Source organism: Vicugna pacos, chromosome 16 (genome assembly GCF_048564905.1).
Source record: "Vicugna pacos chromosome 16, VicPac4, whole genome shotgun sequence".
Taxonomy (NCBI): Eukaryota; Metazoa; Chordata; class Mammalia; order Artiodactyla; family Camelidae; genus Vicugna; species Vicugna pacos.
In genome coordinates, this window is record NC_133002.1 from 34,205,108 (window position 1) to 34,226,978 (window position 21,871).

The window sequence follows — 21,871 nt, forward strand, 5'->3', positions numbered from 1 at the left end:
TGGCCCGTGGCCAGAGAAGTAGTCTCCCAAGTCGGGCCAGTCGGGGCCGAGGGAGCAGGTGTGGGAGGTGGCCCCCAGCTCTACCAACACCTCAAGTGGGGTGAGATGAGAATCCTGGGGCTCCAATGAGTGGCAGTCAGATCTGGCTCTAGCCCCATATCAGCCACAAATAGGCAGTGTGACTATGGATCAGCTTCCGTCCTTCTCTGGGCCTCATTTCCCCCACTTTCTGGTCACAATGGCCTTATCAGAAGAACTCTGGGTCCTGCCAGCTCCAAGGTGCCACGTGGGAGGGGCCTGGCTCTCATCCCCAGAGAGTGGGCCAGTAGGAAGGCTCCTGGGCAGCCCAGCACCAAGAGCAGCAACTTGTGCTGCAAGAAGCTGGCACACAGGGTGGTGGGCCCTTGGGGACGGGGAAAGAGGGCGACACTAAGTGGACAGAGTACAGGGCACCAGGGTGAGAGGCAGGGCTGGGAGCTGCGATGAGAACCTAGTGGTGAGGCCCATGGGCCCCACCTGCTGCATGTCTTGGATCACTGAGGCACTACACCTGACTCTTGATACCTTTTAATCTTACAACAGCTTTTACAAAGTAGGAGATGGAGGTTCAGAGAGGTAGATTTGCCCAGGGTCACACGCCTAACCAGGACCGAGAGGGGCTCTCCCCACAACACAGCACCCCCCCACCCCATGGCTCTAAGCAAGTTACCTCCTCTGGAGGCCTGCAGGCAAACAGAGAGGGCAAGTATCCTGGTGGCCCCAGTGTGGTGGGACAGGAGGGCAGGTGAGTGGAGCTCAGGGGCTGGGATTCCAGAGTCAGTGACCCAGAAGTCCAGGCCCCACCTCCAGCCCCATCCCCTCCACACCCCTGTCCCCGCCCTGACCTTGGGACACCAGGAGCAGCCAAGGCCTGCTGTGGGTACTGCCGGGGCTCTCCCTACTCCCCCTCCCCATCCTGGGCTGGAGACCTTGACCTGACCTTCCCTCACAGGAGACCTGGTAGGGAGGCGGGGAACTTTTCTCTGACCAGTCATCTGCCCAGCTGAACCATTCAGGAAAGTTGTGAGAAGGGGGGTTCCAGGAACTGGGTCCCCAGTGACTCCATCCTCCTCGGCTCAGGGAGGGTGAGAGGGTGTGTGATGTGTTGGTTGCAGCAGTGGCTCCTCCCCGAGCTCCAAGGTGCTGCCCTTGACTTCCCTCAAGAGGCCAGGCTGGAGGAGCTGCTTTGTCTTCTTTGGAGTTCATGTTTGTAATTGGCTCAAATTACAAAGGTCCCCAAGGAGGCCCTGGCAGGGAGGCAACCTGGAAAGAACCTGGGAGAGGCAGGTTTGCTGCCAGCACCCAGCACCCCAACCTGCCACCCGCACTCCTGCAAGTACAAGTGGAAAAAGGTCCCAGACCCTTTAAATAATCCTAAAAAACTGTGATGAGAGAGCAGGCAGATGAAGGGGCTCCTGCACCTTCATGCTGGTGACAAGGCTGCCCTGACCTCCGTCCTACCCAGGGCCCTGGTCCTCCCCAACAAAGTCTGAGGCTTCCATTCCAGACCCTGCCCCTGGCCAGGTAGGGGACAGCGGATTTCCTCCTCCAGGAGGCAGGGACGCCATGCAAATGTTGGCAGGACAGACCCCACTCGCCTCAGTGGCAGAGTCCAGATGCTTGAGCCCTCCACGCGCTCACAGCCATGGCTGCCAGGCACAGTGACGTGTGGTCAAGGGCGGCACCTTGGGGCCAAGGTGCTGCCTGCCGTGGAGGAAGCTTCTTCCTCCCCACTGTTTGAGGCTGGGTCCTCTGTGGGCAGCAGGAGGCCCAACCGGCCCCCTCTCTGGCTTTGGAGGCTGTAGCAACAGGACCCTGGCCTGCAGGGTGGTGATGGGGTGTGCTTACGCCCGGGCGCCTAGCTCTCCAATGCGCTGCCGCAGGTGAAAGGCAAATTCAAACATGGTGGCTGCGAGGCTCTGGTGGATGAGGTACCGAGGCAGGCGGCCCTGGGGGAGGCAAGAAACAGTTCCAGGGAGGCTTGCCCTCAGCAGGGGCTCCTCTTTGACAACCGGCACCAGCAAGGGGTGCTCTGGGCCAGAACCCAGGTGCAGCTCTGGAATGCAGCCTGGCCGCCCTCTCCCCACCCCTGGCAGGGAGAACATGCCGTGCCGGATCTTGGCATGAGCCACACAAACAGACCTGGGAGGGGCTAGGCTGGTGGCCAGATGTCCTTCCTTGGCGCCTGGGAGTCAGAGGTAAGAAAGGGGAGGCACAGGCCCACCAGCAAGCAGGGTGAGTAGACCATTTGGACCCTGCCCCCAGTTTTAGAGTGAGAAAGGAAACAGAGTAGGGGAGGGAGTGCCCAAGGTCACACAGCAGAGTCCCTTCCACTCCACCAAACCTGCCTCGCAGGCCTAGCACCCCCACCTTGAGATCTGTATTAAGGATCCAGATGAAGGTGCAGACTCGAGGATTATTGGCCGGCTTGAGCACGATGAAGCCCCCAGGACCATTCTCGCCCCTGAGGAAAGAGACACCAATGGAGGGGATCTTGGAACCAGGTAGAACCCTTGACCCCCATCACACTACCCCATTCTTGGCCCATCTTAGACTACGGTGTAAGAGATAAGGGAGTTGCTGGTCTAGCAACCCCTCCCCTGACTGGGCAGGGCCCAGGACAGGTGTCCCAGAGGCCACAGGATACAGCCTCCACCTCCACCTGCCATGTGCTGCTCAAACCCTCCTACAACAGCCTGCTGATGTTTACACACCCCCAGTGGCAGGGAGCTTACTACCTTCCCAGCCCTCGTCTACTTTGTCCAGGGAATCTAGGTCTGTTCTAGCCGTGAAGGGGTGGGCTGTGCGAGCACTTCTCACTCTCGCCCAGCTCTGGGAGCAGTGCAGTGCTGCTGGGCTCCAGGAGGGGGCGCCTTCTCAGGAGGCATCAAGGCCTGCGCTGTATGGTTCACATCCCATCTCCATTTAATTTGCCCCTGACTCCGTAGATAAGGAAGTTGGTACTCAGAAAGGAAATGAACTTGTCCATCACCCAGCAAGTCTGTGGTCATGGGGAGACCAGAGCCCCTAGGCCCACACTCAAAGAACACTGCTCTCTGTGGAACCCCAGGACCGAAGGGGAAGAGTGGGGTATCTGGGAGGAGGCCCCCGGCAGCGTAGGATTAGACAGCAGGGGAGCTGGAAACTGCTGGAATAAGCAGCAGGAAAACTGACGCCTCTTCTCACTGAGAGGGACTTCCGAGTGAGCGCTCTGGGAAAAGGCAAGGCCACAGCACAGGGAGAAGGGGGTGAAAGGGCCAGAAGGTGAAGCTCCGAAAGCACACCCTCCTGCTCACATCCTGGCTCCCAGCCCCCTTCCCCAGGCTGGTCCCTATTTAACCCCATCCATAGTCTTCCCTAGAGCTGCCCTCCAGCCTGGTGGAGGCTCTAGCTGCTATTCCGCAGACTCCAGCAGATAAGCAGGATTAGGGGCTGGAGGGGCAAAGCCCAGCGAGACAGAGGACAGGGAGGTGGCCTTGGCAGGACAAAATGCTCAGCTGTACACACTGACCTTGTTCTGTCCCCACAGCCACCAGGGGAGGGGCCAGCTCGGAGGACCCCAGGCAAGGCGGGGCTCACCTGACGTATTTATGTGTTGGGGGCTTGGCACAGTGGGTGGTGGCGATGCCCGATGACAGGTATCGGTCTCTGCGCCGCTCGATGCGTCGGACGTTCACGAAGTCCCTAGGGGAGGGAGGGTTAGATCAGGGGGTGCCAAGACCAAGGTCCAAGGACAGCCGGCCTGCCCGAGGGAGGAGGGCGCTTGGTGGGCACTCACCTGGGGGAGACCACACCGCCTGCAGCCCCTGAAGACACATCGTAGGAGATGAGGGTGTTGTCTTCTACTCGCTGCAGGATCTGCGGGCGCCAGGGCGGACGTGAGGTGCAGCCATCCCAGGAAAACCCCAGAGAAGGGTCCCAGCTCCTCAGGAAACCTCCAGGCCAGCCTGCTTTCTGCTCAGGCCCCGAACTAAGAGCCGTTCCCATTCATGGGTACTGGGCCAGGCGCTCTGAGCACTCCCTCTTTCCAGTTTCCCGACCCTCTCCAGGAGGCACTATTACCACTATCCCCATTCCACAGATGGGGAAGCTGAGGCACCGAGCAGTCCAATGAGGTGACCAGGTCCCCTGAGGGTAACTGATCACGCTGGATTATGACTGTGCCCTGATCCACCACGTTGCTCTGCCTCTTCCCTGAGGGGTGGCCAGGCCAGGCCCCCTGGCTCGGCTCACCTGGCAGGCGGTCACCGTCTTGTTCCACAGCACCATCCTCTCGGGCTGCAGGATCACCTCCTGGTACACCAGCTCCGCGGGGCAGGGCAGGAAGGTCTGGGGCAGGGTGGTGCCAGATGTACTCAGGCACACCAGCCCTTCCCTCCAGATAGGAGACACCTGCTGGAGGGCGCCCCACCCCCGGCCCCCGCCTAGAGTCCCAGACAGAGCAGGAGGCTCCTGGACACCGCTTCCCTCACTCACCTTCAGGATGAATGTCTTGCCATGAAAGGGAACCTCGATGGTGTACACAGTGTCCCCATATTCCTGTGGCAGGGTCACAAGGGTGGCAGGGAGGTGAGTGGAGGGCAGAGCGGGGCAGGAGCCTGGGGGACAGGAATGGGTGACAGGTAGGACAGGATTCTAACGGCTCAGGGGAGAAAACTCCAGTAGTTTGGGGATATGTGAGCAGCCATTGAAAAACAGTAGTTCTGACAAATGTCCTGCAGTGAGGAGAGAAAGGCTTTTGATATCAAGTTAAAAGGCAAAAGCACAGCTGTGGCTGCAGCCACGAAGGACCGTGTCTCCAGGCCGACAAGGGCTGCCAGAGGGACTGGCCAGAGACAGCGACGAGGATGTTTTCCCTCTATTTTCCAAGCTCTCTGCCATCTTTTTAGATAATATTGTTTTGATCATGAAACAAAACACCGGACACAGGGCAGAAGCCTGGCTTCCCCTTTGAAGCTGGAACCCAGGGAGCAGAGCAACAGGGAGGTGGGGGACGGGGGGGTGGGCGGAGAGTGGAAGCAGGAGGAGAGGCAGTGGAAACATCCAATCCAGTCCAGCCAAGTGGCCGACCCCAGGATCCAGCCTCCTCTCCTGGGGCAGGAATATGGTTCCTACCCACGCAGTTCTTGGGCTTGTTTCTCAGGCCTCAGAAAAGGGAGTGAAAACTCCCCACAAGACAACTCTCAACACATGTGGGCAGGGCAGGCAGGAAGAGGTCGCTTACATTATTCTTCTCAAACTTCCAGTTCTCCTCCTGGGCCAAGATCTGGTCCACCACTGCCATGGCCTCCTTCCCCTGGTGGATGTACTCCCGCTCCTGGCCAGGGATGGGAGGCAGGAAAGGCTCAGCCTGGGGTCTGCACCCTAGCTGGTCATGGCCCAGTCTTGCTCTAGACACTCCACACATCTCTTAAGGAAGCCTGACGCAGCCAGATGTGGGGTCTCGGCTGGTCTGCTGGGCCCTACAGGGTTCCAGGGACTGTAGCTGCTCCCGCCACCCCTACCTGGGCCCCAGGCAGGAAGCAGACCAGTGGGCCTGACCGACAGTGGGGCAAACACTCAGATGGACAGACTGGCCTTCAGGCTGCCTACGGTCTACCCTCTGCTGGGAAGCCCCTGACCACCTGGGCAGAGCCCAGCACTGGCCCTTCTCTGGGATGCCCACCCGGGGTGGGGACAGACAGCCAAATACCTGGGCAGAGAAGCTTTTCTTCCCAACAACTTCTTCGTCTGATTCGTTATCAGACCCTGCAGAAAACCAGCACAGATGACAACGGGAAGAGGTGGGGAGAGAGTGTGGGGAGGCAGTGGGGTGCGGGTACAAGAGCAGTGATGTGGGGGGATAAAAGTGTGTGTGGGAGAGGGCTGCTCACTCTCCCCAGGGAGCTGATAGAAGGAATAGAAAGAACAGACCCAGCCAACCGACTCCTCGTAAAGCCCCTCCTTGAAGGCAGTTCCCCCACCCACCAGCCCTCACCTGCAAAGGATTCTGGGGGTGAATAGAACTGGCCCTCGGACAGAGCACTGGAGAAGAGCAGGGGTCCTCGGGCGACTGCAGCCTGGGCAGCAAGATACCCTGGGGGAGCAGACACAGGCAGCCAGTGTCCCCAGACAAGCACAGTTGTGCCTTAGCAGCCGAGGTCCCCGGCCCAGGTTCACCCTAAGGCTCTTGGAGGCAGAGTCGGCAAGACAGCTCAGAACTCACTCTCATGCCTGAAACTCTCCTCTCTTGACCCTTACTGTATCCCCTCACCCCCCAGCACTCACATCGCTCCTCCTCGGCTTCCTGGGGTAGGACTTTGAAGTCAAGGAACCAGGTCTCCAACCAGGCAAGGACAAAGGAGACGATGGGAAGCAAGTAGCCAAATGCCCCTTTGCTGAGCAGCTGTGGAGGAAGGGGGCTGAGCTCCAAGGCAGGGGGTCACCCCAAACCCAAAGTCCCACCCTGGGGCTACGAACTCTGGCATACACCCCACTCCTGGTACCAGCTGCTTAGGGACCCTCTGTGGCACATGCCTCTGAGATGGATAGATTAATGAATTCTGCAGCAGGATAAACTGAGATTAGACTGAAGGAGGAACTTTCTGCTCTTGGGGTTGCAGCAGGCAAGTGGGGAACACCAGTGAAGATGAGTCCTTAGAAATATCTAAGGTCAGAGTTTCCTCTCACCCCGACCCTGACAATAGGGACAGACACCCAAAATCAGAGAACTCTCTCCTAGGAAGAAGCCCATCCCTCAGGCCAGATGCCCACCAGACCAGCCAGACCCTGAGCCACTGACCTCAGAGAGGATGACCTTGACAATGAGGAATGCACTGGACACCAGCGTGGTGACCTGCCCAGGGGAGGGAAGAAAGGAGAGAGCAAACACAGAGGCTGGGTAGTGAGTCCTCCTCCATCTCATCTCTTGCACTAGCCCTGCCAGGGCCCGAGAGCTGCCAGGAAAGTGGCATCTTACCGCAATCACCCACCAGTGCCGGAGCCGCAGCACAGCATAGCCCAGGAGCAGTCCGGAAAAGCGGAAGAAGGCCAGGACCTGGCGAGGGGGTGGAGTGGGAGGGGGAGCCATCACAGACAAGCCAATCGTCCTACCTCTGCTAGAGGCTGGCCTCCCCTCCAGTCCTGCCCCACCAGGATCCCTCCACATGGTGTGCACGCCCCAGGAGAGAATGGCCGAGTCAGTGTTTTCTTTGTGGAGGACTTGAAAGTGACCTTATTGGACAGGGGTCTTGTCCACCCCTCCCACTTCGGGTTCTCTGAAGCTGGGGCCTCATTTAGGAACCTGCTTAAACAATGAGATGGAAGCCAAAGTCTCCCTGATCAGAGTAGGATGTGTGTTGCAGGAAGAAGAGAAGACAGCTGAAGAGTCACATCCCCCTGCCCTCTTTGCCCCCAGACTCCCCAAGGCCACTCACAAAGATGTCAAAGAAGGAAGTTTTAAAGCTGTAGTGGATGATCTCCTGCTCCAGGTTCTTCTGGATGCCTGTGTTGGTCTGGAGGAGGGAGATAGGAATAGCTCTACAAGCAGAACCAAGTCCCCAGGTCTGCCCCTCATCCTGCTGGAGAGGAGGAGGCAGCGGCAGGGTGGAACCTGGAGGAGAGGCTGTAAATGCTAAGCTACCACCCAAGGAGGCTCCGGAGGCATAGTGGGGGAGAGGGGGGTGGGCAGCCAGAGGCCTGAGACCCCCAGCACTCATAATGTTCCTCTAAGGATCCAGGCAGCCCAGGCGGGCAGGGCTGAGTAGAGACTCTGACACTCATGGGCCCAGTGCCCAGAAAGGGATAAGCCTGGAGGGCCTTGGGGCTGTGCAGGGGAGGCAAGACGCCCCATGCAGGTAGGTAGGGCTGGCAGACACGGGGCTGGGAGCTTGCCTCTCACATAATTTTATCTCCCTCCCACCACTGCGGTGCTCCATCTTCCCAGCCAACCATCCATCTGGGGTGATGGGGCCGGGGGTGGGCAGTGGGCAGTCAGACAGAGCCCCAGGTGGCAAATCAATTGATTAGGTTTGTGCTTAATGGGCAAAATCCATCACGCTGCTAGAGACGAGGGAGTGGAGAGTGAGCAGACTGGTCCTTGCCTCTGCACCAGCCAACCACATATTTTCAATGGGATCCCCGAGTCCCTGGCTGGGGAGTGAGGGTCTGGATGGACACCGAGAACTAGACTGCAGCTTGATGCCTCAGCAGGAATGGGCTGGCAGGCCTATGCCTCTGCAGGTGGGGGCACCAGTCCCCGGAGAATCAGGGACACAAGGGGAATGGAGCCCAGGAGTCCTGAGGGGAAGACCCTTCATAACCTCCTAGACTGGGGCTTCTAATCCCTGGCAGATGATCCAAATTGGGGAGGGGGCGGTGGGAGGAACTTGTTAAAGACACAGCTGTTCAGACTACTGGGTCTGAATCTCAAGGTGAGCTGAGCATCTGGAATCGTTATAAAGCTCCCAGGTGATTCTGATGCTCAGGACAGGAGCCAGCAGTCTGGACATCTCCTCACTGACACTTGAGCCTCTGACACATCTTCACCACGTGCTTCTACCTTAGGACCACTCTGAGCCCCCTGGAGTCCAACGCCCCCCTGCCCTTGGCCTGACACCCCACCCCACCCCAGCCTGGCCCTCCTCTTATTCCTCAGACTGCACTTTTGGGCTCCACAGCCTCTCCCACCCCTAGCAAAGCTCTGTTTTCCACCTTTTTCTCTTTTCAGAGAACTCTTTCTCTGCCCGGGTACCCGCTTGCACCGACTGTGTCAGGACTCAGGACAGCGGAGTTCCAGCCCCTCCTTTGCTAAGCTCTGGCTGCAAGACCTTGCGAGGGTCTTGTATCCAGACCAGAGAGGGTCCTTGTATCCACTGGGCAACACACAGTCTGTTAGAAAACTAAAAATATATATGCTCCTAAATACAAAAATAAAGTGACAAAATCGGAAATTAATAAAATTTTAGTTAAGTATCTCCCAAGTTAAACATTATGCTAATTCTGTTAATACTGTTATCTGGCATTCTGAAACTTTTCATCATGTTTGAAAACAATTTGGAAGTTAGATTTTTCTCAGTTTGCAAGAATTCGCAAGTCTACATGATGATAGCTGAGCTATTACAGTCAATACAGTCAGAGAATTTCAAAAGTAAAATTATCAAAAATTTTCAGCTCTTTCCCGGCAAGAAAATATATATTGAATGAAGGATGGGGATGAATTTTAGAGCTTGCTTTGATGCTGGATGGAACCTTCAAAAGAAAGTCTAAGACCTCGGAAGCTCTTCAAATGGCCCCAAACCTTGTTGGGCCTCAGTTCTTTCATTAGTTAAATGGTCCCTAAGGTCCTCCGTGATTGTGGCTCCACTCACTGAAGGTGCCAGTTCATCTCTGTGCACAAAGGACAGTCACCCTCAGAGCCCTGCCCTCCCCTCCAGCTCGACATGCCCACAATCCAACTTATCCTCTTCAACCCTAAACTGGCCCCTTCTCCAAACTCATTTTCAGCAACAGAGTCATTGTTTTCCTGACACCTGAGCTTGAGACCCGGAGGAAGGGCACCTGCCATCCAGAACTCTGCCTCACTTTGCATAAAGGGGAAAGATGGGGAGGCTCAGACAGGCTGAGTCCCTTGCTGAGGTGGGACTCAATTACCATAGAGGAGAAGCCGGGACAGGACCAAGCCTGGGATGCCCTGTTCCCATGGCTCCTGCCTCTGTGTCAGGTCCTGCTCTGCCCTGTCAGCTCCCAGAGATGAGACCCCCACGGCCAGCTGGCCAAGCACTGCACAAGACCTGCCCTGACAAGCAGCTTTGTCTCCGGACTGCTAGGTGGCATCTCACCAAACCCAAGAGGGCAAACTGGGGGGCACTGGAGGAGTGCCCAAAATGGGGACGGAGAGCTTGGAGCCACTAGGAACTGGAGTTTTTACTCGCTGCTCCCTATTCTACCCTGTGCTTTTAGCACAGTGCCTGGGACACAGCAGGGGTTCAAAAAACGTTTGCTGATGAATGAATGAATGAAGCTAGAGAGGGCAGAAAGAAGACAAAAGTTATTCAATAGCTCAGCCAAGGCTCTCTGGGCGCTCTTCTCCTTTCTCAAGAGTGTCCACGAGAGGGCAGTATTGGCACAGAGGTCAGAGAGTGACCTCTGGAGCAGGAGGGTCTGGGTTCAAACCCTGACTCCTTTACATACTTACTGGGAGACTTCAGATAAATGATTCAACCCCTCTGAGCCCCATATTCTTTCTCTGGAAAATGAGAACTGCTCTCTTACTTTCTCATCTTCATTTTACCTGGAAATCAACCCCCTCCCCAGGCCACCCCCCATACAGCAAATGGAGTCACTGAGGCCCAGGCAACTCCCTCAACACAGCCTGCGCCCCCAGCCTCCGCCCTACTCACGTTCAGCTCAATGATCCAGAGCAGGGAGATGAAGAGCAGGTCGAAGGTGACAAAGAGACAGAAGGTGCGCCGGACGTCAGAGATGGCCCGGCGCTTCTCTGGCGGCGGCGGGAGGAAGTGCGAGGAGAGGCTCTGGCTCTGTGACAGTGACGAGCCTAGGGAGGCCACGGCTGGCAGGCTGCGCTCCAGGTTGTGGGCCAATTCCCCAGAAGGCTTGCTCATCCTGGCCGGTCCCCACTTCAGGGCGGGAGGTCTGGGCCTCAGCGGCAGGGCTGCAGGGAAGGCAGGGTGGCTGGGTCAGCTCACAAACCTCAGGGCCCTCTTCCCTTCACACACAGTCCCCAGGGATCCCACTTACTCCCAACACAGATGCCCCCTCCCTGTCCTAGCCCCAAGGCCCAGGGCCCCCTCTGCCCAATTTCCCTGTGGCCCCATGTTTCACCGTAGGAGGGCTCTGGAATCCCCGATGCCTGGGGGCACTGTTTGCTCCTGCCAAGCCCTGCCCTGTGGCTCAGCCTGTGGTCCTGTCAACAGCCTCTGGGCCTGCCCCCACCCCCAGGAGAAGACGGCCCCAAGCTCTGTTCTTTGTTTTCCAGCACAAAGCCACATTCCCTCCCAGCAGCCAGCCCTACCCTCCCACCCCCTGATCCATGGCAACTGGGAGGGACTTCCTAGAGCAGTGTCTCTGAGAGCTCCAAGCTAGGACGGGGAAGGCAGGATGGAGGGAGACGTCTTGGTCCCTTCTCTCTAGCTACGCCCCTGCCACCCCCACCTCAGCCCCAACCAGCACCATCTCTCCCTCAGCCGCCCGACTTGCTCCTAATGCACGCGTCTCCAGGCTGCCTCTGTCACCCTGCAACAACCACTTCTCCACACTGACAGCCAGAGAAAGCTTTTCTGAACATAAAGCGGATCCTGCCTTTCCGGCTTACAACCTTTCAAAGGCTCCCCGCTGGGCTGAGGGTCAGCACCCTCCGCATGGCCCGGAAGGACGTGGCTCTGCCCGGCTCCTCTTAGCACTCCTCTCACAGGGCCTGGCACCTCTCACAAGGCCAGGCCCCGACTGACTGGACAGCCACCCTGGCCTTTTAGGTCCCTACATGTGGCAGCCCAGTCCTGCCTTGGGGGCCTGAGACCCAGGTCTACCCGCTGTGTGGAGTGCTCTTTCCAGTCCTTTCAGGTGGCAGCTCCAAAGCCCTCTCCTCGGAGCCTCCCACCCTCCTGTCCCCAGTCCCGGTTACGGTACGGGGCTTTACCTTCTTCAGGGAACTCTCACCATCTGAAACCATCTTACTGATAGTTCTGCAAACTCCACCAGGCAGGCCTTTCCCCGACTTGGTTAATGCTGGCGCCTAATGGGTGCTGAATAATTGCTGAATAAATGGATGACCCAGAGGGTCTCCTGGCCCTCAGCTCCAAACTACACAGCAGAGAGGACCAGGGCAAAACCTAAAGAGAGAACGAGGACAGACCAGCCACTACCCAAGGCTCACCCTGGGCTCCAGAGTGCACAGAACACTGTGCCCACAGTGCCTTTCACGCCCACGCCTATTCTTCAGATGAGACAGCCAAGGCTCTGAGAGGTGAGTGGACTTACCCATCCCGTAACTGCTTATGCATCCACGAGGCTGAAATCCTCATGACCCTTAGAGGCAAAGGGGGCCCCCAGAGCACTCCCTCCCTGCCATGCAGCCCCCAGGCCTAAGGTCTCTGTTTCATTAGGCTTCTGTTCCACCAATTTGCTGGCAGCAGCACTGTGTCCCCTGGGCGGGGGAAGGAAAGGTTTAGTCTGGAGCCAGAAAGGAGCTGACTCAGTCTGGTGGGTCCTGGGCTTCTGGGACTCAATCAAGAGTCTCCCTGAGCCCTCTCCCACGCCAGCACCAGGGGCCAGGAGGAGACCCCTAGATCTCTATCCGTGATCCTGGGAAGGCAAGATGTGAAAAATCTCCCCTCCCAATTCTCCGTCCTGTCCATACCTTTGCTAAGTCTGCTACTTTCCATGATCCCCTCCATCTACTAAGTCCAAAACAAGCCCCCAGTCTGTGGCCAGCAGGAGCTTCTGAGCAAGCCAGCTCGCCCATGCCTCTGCCTCTGGGCAAACCCAATGGATAGGAGCTGACTGTTCTCAGCAGAGGTACCAGCCCAAGGCCACCCCCGACTACCACATTCTTGAGGTCCCTGTGACAGGTTCATCTGGAGGGTACTGAAGGCAAACTGGGCCCAGCTCTGGAAGAAGGCGGTCAGAAGAGGGGATGTGACAGGCCACTGGCAATGGGACCTCCCAATATCCATCAGCCGGATCTGGTGCCAGACTGCACGCTCCATGCATCCCTCACTGTGACAGGGCCACAGCTCCAGGGCAGGTGACATTTCCTTGTCTCTAATTGCCCTCTTGTCTCCTGCCAGCCCTACCTCCCTCTCTCCTCCTCTTTCCTGTGTCCCTCACAGACTACCTCTCTACCTTCCTTTGGAAGTGTCTCTGTACCCCTCTCCCATGCTGTCTTTATTTCACCCCCTCTGGGTCTTTCACTCCATCCCTCTCCCAGCTGTGAGCCTCTTTCTCCACCCCCAACAGATCAGACTCTCTCCACTTATCCAATCTCCTCTGTTTCTCTTTCGCCTTCTCTTTTCTACCTGCCTTCACCCCCCCTCTCTCTCCCTCTTCTTAATCTCACTGTGGGGCGCTGTGGCTTCCCCACTCCCAGTTGGCTCCCGGATCTATCTGTCTTTCCCCCTGGCCTTCTCCCTCCCCCTCTGGGGACAGGACTTGGGTGGCAGCAGCTTGGGTGTGAGACACACTCAGAGTGGCAACAGCACTGACACTCATACACCCAGACATCCCTGTGGAAGCAAGAGACACAGATGGGGGCTGAGAGCAGACGTGTTGGGGGGGAGCCGGGAACAGCTGCAGATGCCGGGGTGGGGGGTGTGGGAGTCGAGCCCCAGGGCTCTGAAGGTAGGGACAACCGGCCAAGAGTCAGAAATAGAGGGGTTCTGTATCACCCTCCCCTACAAGAGAGTCCGGACAAGCAAGAGCTTGTGAAGCAGAAAGAGCACCGGTCAGAATTTGAGACCTGAGCCCGAGTTTTGGGGCAACCACTAATCCCAGGTGACTTTGGGCAAGTCTTTCTTGCCGAATCTTCATTTCTCCACCTGGGAAAAAGGTCTGTGGCTTTTTAAGCAAGAAAAACTTAAACAGGCAAAAAATTTTACTTGGAACCTCAATATACAACAGATAAAAACAGGACTGTTGTGGGTCCTGCCACAGGAAGTGACCTCAGAGAGTCCCCCCAATCAGTCTTTCCTCAAACTCCTGCCAGGGTCACCCCTGAGGCACCTCCTTGGCGTGGTCTGAAAACCGCTGGCTCAGATGACTTCAGAAGGCTCTTGAGCCCCATCAGACCACCTGCCAGTCTGTGAGGTGAAAATTGCCTCAGCCTGGAACTGCCCTCGACAGTCCCCAGAGCACCTGTTCTCGGGCCTCTGGCCCCAGAGGATGGAAGGCGGCGGCGGCCAACAGAGCAGCCACGCCTGGCCTCCACCAGCTGCGCCCGCCCTTCTGACGACGGGAGGCAGGAACTAGCCCCCGGGAGCAGCAACCCCCCTTGCCAAGCCCACTGCCTGTTGTCACCGCCCCCTACCAGTGCCTTCAGAGGTGTCAGGAGTGGGACAGCACGGGCAGCGGGAAGGAGTCCGCCTGGGCTGGCTGCAGACTTGACACTTGATGTGCTTGTAGAAGCTGAGCTGCTGAGGCTTGGGGAGAGAGGGAGGGAAGGAGGGAGGAAACTGGAGGTTTTCTCATCCTAGAGGAGCAGGCAAGGCAGGTCTCTGGACCCAGGGAAAGCTCCCAGGACAAAGGCGGAGGCCCCTCACGCCATCCCAGGCCTTCTCTTACTTGCCCCAGGACACGCTAGCTCGGTTTCTTCAGTTGCATTAAATAAAGGGAACAATAATATATTTAATGCCTTAGACTGCCCACCGAAAAACGGCTCCGATGGTAAATGTTATGCCATGTGTACTTTACCACAATAAAAAAGGCAGCAATAATTACTACCTTCTAGGGCCAGCGTTTATGTCGGTGTCACTGGGTTATACACTACGGTGGCGTGTAATAATATCACCCCCAAAGGCCTGAGTTCAAAGCTGAGCTCCACAATTCATCCGCAAGCCCTCCAAGCCTCCAGTCCATCTGCGTGCACTACGGGCCACGTTACTCCAGCTCTGGACAAATGTGTTCCCAGGGTGGGGGTGGGGCGGGAGGTGGGGTGCCGTCCCAGCTCCGAGCACAGGCTTTTGGGGGGAGGCCAGGACTGATCTCTGATCCTACCCCTTCTCTCTGGTGCCCGGCGCCCCCTGCAGTTCCAAGCTCCCATCTCCCCTCCCAGCCATGCCCACCTCCACCCAGGGCCCAATTTCCGCAGTTCTTAGGTGGCAGGGGCACAGACAGGGTGCTTCCCAGGCAGCAGTCACAGCTCAGGCTGGAAGCTCCAGCCACCCCTCTGCAGCTCCAGGCTGGCGTTTCCTGGCCAAGGCAAATCTGCAATGTGAACAATGCTCCTTACTCGCTTGGCAAACCTCCAAGGCTGCATCTGGAAACTGGGGATACCTGCATGGAGCCTGGGCTGTCTAGGCATCAGAGGAGACAGTGAAGCATGGGGAGCGCGTAGTGCCTGGCACCACAGAGGAAGTGCTCAATAACCACCGCCACCTCTGGGGTCCTCTCACCCCTTCCTCCGCCCAACTTCTGATGGAGGGCTGGGCCAACCTGTACAAGTTCCAGCTAGAGCTTATCCCACAAGCTGTGCTCTGTGACCCTGAGATGGAGGGAACAAGTCTCATCTATATCCAGAAATGATCCTCACTTCTGAGCAGTGCAGCAACTCCAAACCCTCTCCTGAGGCCGAGGAGACAGTGGACACAGGCTCTAAACACATCCCCCATGCTACATTCCTTGGGAAATGCTGGCTCGAGCCCCACACTGGCCATGGGGGCTTCCCCGAGGGGTCCCTAACTCAGTAAAAATCAGCAGGAATCAGTGAAGCCAAGAAAGAACTGGACGCCAAGCCAGGAGAAGGTTCAAATCCTGGATTCCCACCTTACTAGTCACTGAACCTCTCTGTTCCTCAGTTTTCTCCTCTGTAAAATGGGGGTAACAACAGCACCTACCTCCTACAGGTATTATAAGGAGTAAGTGACTTATTAAACATGATGGCCTGGAACAGTCCCTGGCACAGAGTGACTTCTGTGTAAGGATCAGCTAACATGACATTCCTGCCTCTTCTTTGGAGGAAACACAGTCTTGAGCTCTGTCCGACTGTAAGCTGGCCTCAGGCCAGGTCTGGGGTTGTTCTGGCACCCCTGTTAATGCCCAGGTTAATGGAGAATCTGCAGACGGGCAGGAGGCAGAGGCTCTGGGTAGGGAAGAGGTTGGTCTTGGCCCATGAACTGCTGCTGGCCAGCCTAGGTGGAATCTGGCTCAGGGAGGGAGGACAGCAGACCAAACAGGCCTGCAGACCATCCAGACGGGCCAGAAGAAACAAATCCCGGCTGGCAGTGGCCCACGCTGGCCCCTCTGCACATGTCCTCCCCCTACCAGGAGCTGTGGAGATGAGGCTGGGATGGAGGAGACTGAAGCTCGGAGAGGCCTGCCCACAGAGCCCGCAACCCCCCACAGCCAGGATAGGGCAGAGCTGGTCCCAGGGGCACGTGAGCTTCCCTCAGCGCTGGGCTGGGACCTGGAAAAGCCAAACGTAGGGGCCTCCGGGGCCTCCAGTGCCTGTGCTGGCCGAGGCGTGCAGTGTCAAAAGACCTCAAAGAGCTTAACAGCCACCCAGCCAGGGCCTGTGGAGAGCCCAGTATCCTCCTCTCCACATCCAAACCACCAACAAATCCTTCAAAATCCAGCCAGTATCTGCCGCTGCTCACCACTACCCTCACCCTGCCTGAGCCATCATCTCTCACTGGCTCCTGCTTCCTGAACTATTCCTTGTCCTTGTCCCAAGTCTATTCTCAATGCAGCAGCGAGAAGGACCCTGGTAAATAGCAGACCACATCTCCCCAAGGACCCAAACCTCCAATGGTTCCAGCTCACCCAGTGTAAAGGCCAAAGTCCCACCCTGGCCTACAAGCCTCCTCTTCACCTGGAAAGCTCTGCTACAGCCACACTGGTCCCTCACTGTTCCCTGGACACATCCAGCATGCTCCTACCCCAGGACCTTTGAACCTGCTGTCCTGTCCCGAGTTCCTCCCCTAGGTTTCTGCAATGTTTCCTCCCTCCATTCTAGTCACTCTGGTCCCTTTGGTGAGGCCTTCCCTGAATTCCCTATTTAGCCCCACCCTCCATCCTCTTACCCCACTTAATTCTTCTTCACAGCTCTTATCACCCTAGACATATTACATGTTTACTGGTCTGTGTTTACTGCCTGCCTTCTCCCACTGGAATAGGGACTCCCCATGCTCTGCTCACTGCTGCATGCCCAGTACCCAGCATGGTACCAGGTTCACAGTAAATATTCAGGAAATGTGTTGAACCACTGTTTCCACCCTTTCCTGCAGCATCACGTGCACAGGTGTACACACACACAGCCCTGAAGGACTGGCCCTACCTGTTCAGGCAGCCTCCCCTGGAGCTGGACTCCACCATCTATTGGTGGCTTGCACTGCCCAGAGCCCAGGCAACTCCTCCCGCAGTCGGCAAGGACTGGTTTCCTGGGCACCTGCAGGCAGAGGGCTGCTCCCCTCCTCTTCCCTGAGCCCCGACTTGCTGGGGGAGGACTAGAGGTGAGTTAAATCCCTCAGAGAGTGAGGGTCCCCACACTCCTCTCCTGCTATGCGGTTGCTACCCCGCCCCCAATACTCTCCAGCTCACTGGCCGCTCCCAGGACACACCATGGCTGGCTGGTCCCCCTTCTGGGTATCCAGGCCCTCTGTTTCCTCATTTTGGAATGACTGCCTCTCATTGAGAGGAACCCCGACTCTTCAAAGATCAATTCAAAAGTCCTGGGCAAACCTCACCCTCAGCCTCAGGCTTCCCCAAGCCCAGATCTGGCTCAGCACTTCCCTTCCCATACTTGACTCTTAAAGTCATCTCTCCTCGAGCCTTTGAGGCCCAAGTCAGTGTGTGGCCACGCATGGACCACATCCAGTAGGTTCACTGGCCTGTGGATTTGTAGTGTCCACCTGGAACAAGGGAAAGGGTGTGGGTTTGGGGGCTAGTCAGCAGACCTGGAATCAAAAGCTCAAGGCCATTCTTTATTAGGCTGTGTGCCCTTGACTAAATCACTGAGTCTCTCTGAACCTCAGTCTCCTCATCTGTAAAATGGGGGCAGTAGAGTGTCCACTTCACAGAACCATTGAAAGGATTAGAAATAACGCTTGCAACGTGCCTGTGTTTAATTAAGAGTAGCATTTGCTACTACTAGGGGCCATGGTACAGCGGTCAAGGCAGGGCCCTGGCACTCTGCCCCAGTGGAGGGTCCCATCAGCACTGCTGGGCAGAAGGACGGGCTCTGGCCTCAGGGAGCTGATCTGGGATGGCACAAAGTAGGCTCTCCTGTAATTCAGGACTCAGTGGCCCACACCATCAGCCTTGGCATAGCTGGCTTACTGGCCCCTACTCCGCCCCACCCGGAGGGCTTGGGACATCCCTGGAAAAGTGGGAATTTAAAGAGAGGACACGGCAGCAGTGACAAATAAGATCTCAAAGCCCAAACCGGGCTGTTTCTCCCTTCCTTCTGGGGAAGTGGAGAGAGCAGAGTCAAGTCAAAACAGAAACTATATTCAACAGTATACACTCCCCTCCCCATCCAAGAGGTTCTGACAGTACAGCTTACTGGAAAATCATAACAAACTGAGATCCGCCCAGCCCTCCTGCCCTCTCCACATGCCAGGCCCTGTTAAATGTTGGAGATACCCCCAGCTATGTGATTCTACGACCCCTGGCCTACGCAAGGGCTGATGAGTCAGGGCCCAACCGAACTCTTAGTGCTGTTGGGTAAAACTGGGCGAATGAGGTCACTTCTCAAAGTCAGTCTGGAAAGGCCAGTCATCTTCCAGGGAGATCTCAGTCGTATCAGCCTACTCAAGGGAAGGGCCCTCAGGGGTGGGGCGGTTCAGCAAGACTCCTCCCACCACCAGCCCTGACCAGACAAAAGTTAGGAACAGCCTCTTCCCAGGCAGAAGAAGTTCAGAGGGACACACAACTGGCCTAATGGGATGCCTTCCTTGTTCCTTGTTCACAACACTGATGTGGCAGCTGCCCCTTTGGGGCTGGGATCCTAAGTTTCTAGGACACAACTGTGGACCCGGAGTCAGGAGACAATTCTTTTTTTTTTTTTGGCTCTCTAACAATTATTTTTTTTAAACATTTTTTATTGATTTATAATCATTTTACAATGTTGCGTCAACAATTCTTTCAGTTCCTGCAGAGTACACTTGAGTTTACCTCCCATGCCTCAGTGTTCTCGTTTGTAAAATGGAGCCAACACTTTCTACCATTCAATGGAACAAATGTACAGGATTTTTGGTCTCAACTGCACTCCCTCCCCTAAACAAGTTTAGGTGTGAGGAGAGCTCAGTTTAATGCAGCATGTGAGCTTAGAGCCTATGGTGTGCCAGACACTGTGCTGGTCCAGGGGATGGATATTCAGAGGCTCCGGGTCGGGTGGGGGAGGCTGACAGATAAACAGCACACAGTGCCACGCTGTGATCAGCACTTTCAGGGAGGACAGAACAAAGGATCGTGGGCTCACAGAGAAGGGAGCATCTGATCCAGGCTGGAGTGGGTGAGGTCAGGAAAGCCACAGTGAGGAGAAGCCTTATGACCCAGGCCTTGAAGAATTCACATCTATGAGCTGGTGGCGAGGAAGATGGGCATTCCAGGCATGAACAAAGGCCCAGACTCTGGCTTAAAGCACATGCCCAGCCCGCAGGTATGTGTGCTGATCCTACCCCAGGAGCTTGCCCCCAAACACCGGGTACCAGGCCTCTAGGCTCCCCAGGGCATGGGCCCTGCAGGCTCCTAATCCAAGGGGACACTTCCTCATGGCCAGAGGAGGAAAGAAATCACCAACCTGAGCAGAAGGGACTGCCTCTGCTCTCCTGTCCACTTCAGCCCCCTCCCTGCAAGAGCTCTACATTCTCTCAGCCCACCCTGATCTCTAACCACCTCTGGTAAACTCATTCTCTTACTCTAAGGCCCCTCACGAACAGTCAGCTCCTCTAGGAAGCCATCCTTGGCCTTTCTCTCCCTTGGGTTCCCAGAGGTCTAGAATTAATGTTTGCCGTGTATCATTTATCCATTTCCAGATTCATTTCCTGAGCAGACTGATACTGGTTCTGGGTCTTTCACCTTTCTGAGTCCTCACTCAACAAATCCAGATTCTGTCCCCAATGCCCTCTGCCCCAGCATTTTATTTATTGGCAAAGAGCCAGGGTTTGGGGCTCTGGGACAGAATGAGAAATAAGCTGCATCAACTGTCCTCAAGCAGCTTGTAACATTACAAGTCATAACCACTGTTCTATATTATTCTTCTATAAAAGGTAATAGCTAACATTTACTTATGGAGCACTGATGTGCTCACTGTTTTAAGCCCTATACATACATTATTTTATTTAATCCTCACAATAACTCTGTCAGGTAAGTACATTACTATCTCCACTTGACCAATGAGGAAACTGAGGCACTGACTTCATCAAAGTCACAAAACAGTATCAGAACCCAGAAAGTCTGACTCAGAAGTCTGTATTCTTAATCACTATGCTATTATGGACAGGATGCTGCAGGGACTCAGATGGGATAATATTTAGCCTTGGGAAGGTGGGGGAAAGGTGATATAGAGATGGGACGCTGCCTGAGCAGAGCACTGAAGGACAAGTAGAAGGTAGCCCGGCAGATGAGAGAAGGGGCTTTCCCAGCAGTGGGGCTGGTGTGTGCAAAGGCAGAGGGACACAAAACAGCAAGGTGTGGGCAACTGCATCCTGCCGGGCCATATTGTAGGACCTCAGAATACACACAGGAGACCTGTAGGGAAGAGGTCAGATCATAAAGAGCTCTGTAAATTTTGCTAAAGATTCATCCTTTCCCATAGGTGATGGGAAAACATCAAAGGGGTTTAAGCAAGAAAGTGACATTATGAAACTATGAGACATGTTTCTAAAGGATCACAAGAGTTACAGTTTGGAGACTGGGTCGCAGACAGCCATGATTGGAAGTTGCTATGATTGGGAAGCCGTTGCAGTCATCCTGGTGAGAAACACATCAAGGGTGGTAACAGAAGAGATGGAAGCACGGGACCAGCATGAAGCATGTTCAGGAAATTAGTTGGACTAGGTCACCTCTTAAATATGGGAATTGTGGAAGAAGAGGAAGTAGAAGATAACTGTCAGGTTTCTGACTGGGGTGGGGTAGCAGAGAAAGACTGAATCTGCAGAGGGGAAAAGCATTTTAAGTTTAGATGGAGGAGAGCTCCAGCTGAAGTGGAGCTGTCCAACCGGTAGTAGGAGGGGCTGCGCTTAAGATGTAGATCTGGGCGCGTTTCGGGTGTTTAGGTGGTGTAAATCTAAAGCCATGAGAGAGATGAGACCATCCAGATTCAGCGTACAGAGTGAGGAGCTGGGCAGAAGAGGAGTATGTGACACGGTACTTGCACAGTCAGGAGCAGGAGAAAATAAGCGGATGCTGACGCGGAGGAAGTCAAAAAAGGGGAAGGAGGGCACGTGTCAATTACATCAATTAGGAAGGAGGTCACTGGTCTTCTGCACCTCTAATAACTCATGAAAGACACTTTAAAGGGCCCTTTTGATGTCAATTAGGAAGTCATTCACTGCCGTTTCCAAAGGAAGTTGAGGAAAACCGGATGACAGACGCAGAACAACAGGAACTTGTAGATATTTTCCCTCCTCATTCTCAAACCCTGACTCCTCCCCAGACCCAACTCCAGCCCTTTAAAACCCAGATACCATCCTCTCGCTTCCCCTCTAAGAGCCAAGAGAAACATTTTGGGGGACGACCCGGGACGTCCTTCCCGGCTCTCTCGAATGGGCGGGGCCGCGGAGGGTCAGCGTCGGAGACCCCGGAGTCCCGCACTGGGTAGAAACCCGAGCAGAGGAAGGGGGCGGAACCTGGGACGCGGCGGGTGTGGGAAGGGTCGGACGGAACCAAGAACGGACACCGGCGGGTGCGGCGGGATCCGCTGGCAAGACGTAGCCCTCGTACCACTGCCCGGCCCCAGTGACCTCTCGCGGACCCACCTGCTCCATATCAGCTACGGCCCTGGCTCCACCTTGCCCCAGCAACAGTCTGGTCCGGGGCCACCGCAGCACCTCCGAGCGGAAGGGGATCTTCCGGCGGCGCCACTTCCGCCACTGAGTCCGCCCCCGAGAACGAACCGGGACGTGCGTAGGCTTGCAGCCACGCCCCTTCGCCTCAGCCCCGCCCCCAAGCCCTTGGGCCT

The 21,871-nt window shown here is 56.1% G+C and overlaps 1 protein-coding gene across 2 annotated transcripts; it reads right to left on the reverse strand.

Annotated features, from left to right (window-relative positions):
* Window positions 1–555: 555 nt before the first annotated feature.
* STARD3 (StAR related lipid transfer domain containing 3) lies at window positions 556–21,808 on the reverse strand. Of its 2 annotated transcripts, none has more exons than XM_006214245.3 (15): window positions 21,669–21,808; window positions 10,419–10,690; window positions 7,455–7,532; window positions 6,998–7,075; window positions 6,821–6,874; window positions 6,307–6,424; window positions 6,017–6,115; window positions 5,732–5,787; window positions 5,264–5,356; window positions 4,516–4,578; window positions 4,273–4,368; window positions 3,818–3,897; window positions 3,619–3,723; window positions 2,410–2,503; window positions 556–1,988 (listed from the first exon to the last, which is right to left on the reverse strand). In XM_006214245.3, the coding sequence occupies exons 2-15, from the start codon at window positions 10,638–10,640 to the stop codon at window positions 1,884–1,886; spliced, it is 1,341 nt and encodes a 446-aa protein (XP_006214307.1). In that variant the 5' UTR covers window positions 10,641–10,690; window positions 21,669–21,808; the 3' UTR covers window positions 556–1,883. The 2 variants fall into 2 exon arrangements, 1 of the variants encoding a protein (XP_006214307.1); XR_012059604.1 differs by having other exon boundaries at window positions 1,947–1,988; window positions 4,516–4,637; window positions 7,011–7,075; window positions 21,669–21,806.
* Between the last annotated feature and the right edge of the window lie 63 nt (window positions 21,809–21,871).

Excerpts from the sequence above, each read along its gene's own strand:
- STARD3 (XM_006214245.3), bottom strand. The coding sequence starts at position 10,640 with ATGAGCAAGCCTTCTGGGGAATTGGCCCACAACCTGGAGCGCAGCCTG. Across the intron at positions 7,533-10,418 it reads TCTGGATCATTGAGCTGAAC|ACCAACACAGGCATCCAGAA; the intron begins GTGAGTAGGGCG and ends TCCCTCCTCCAG. Across the intron at positions 6,425-6,820 it reads TCAAGGTCATCCTCTCTGAG|CTGCTCAGCAAAGGGGCATT; the intron begins GTCAGTGGCTCA and ends CTTCCTCCACAG.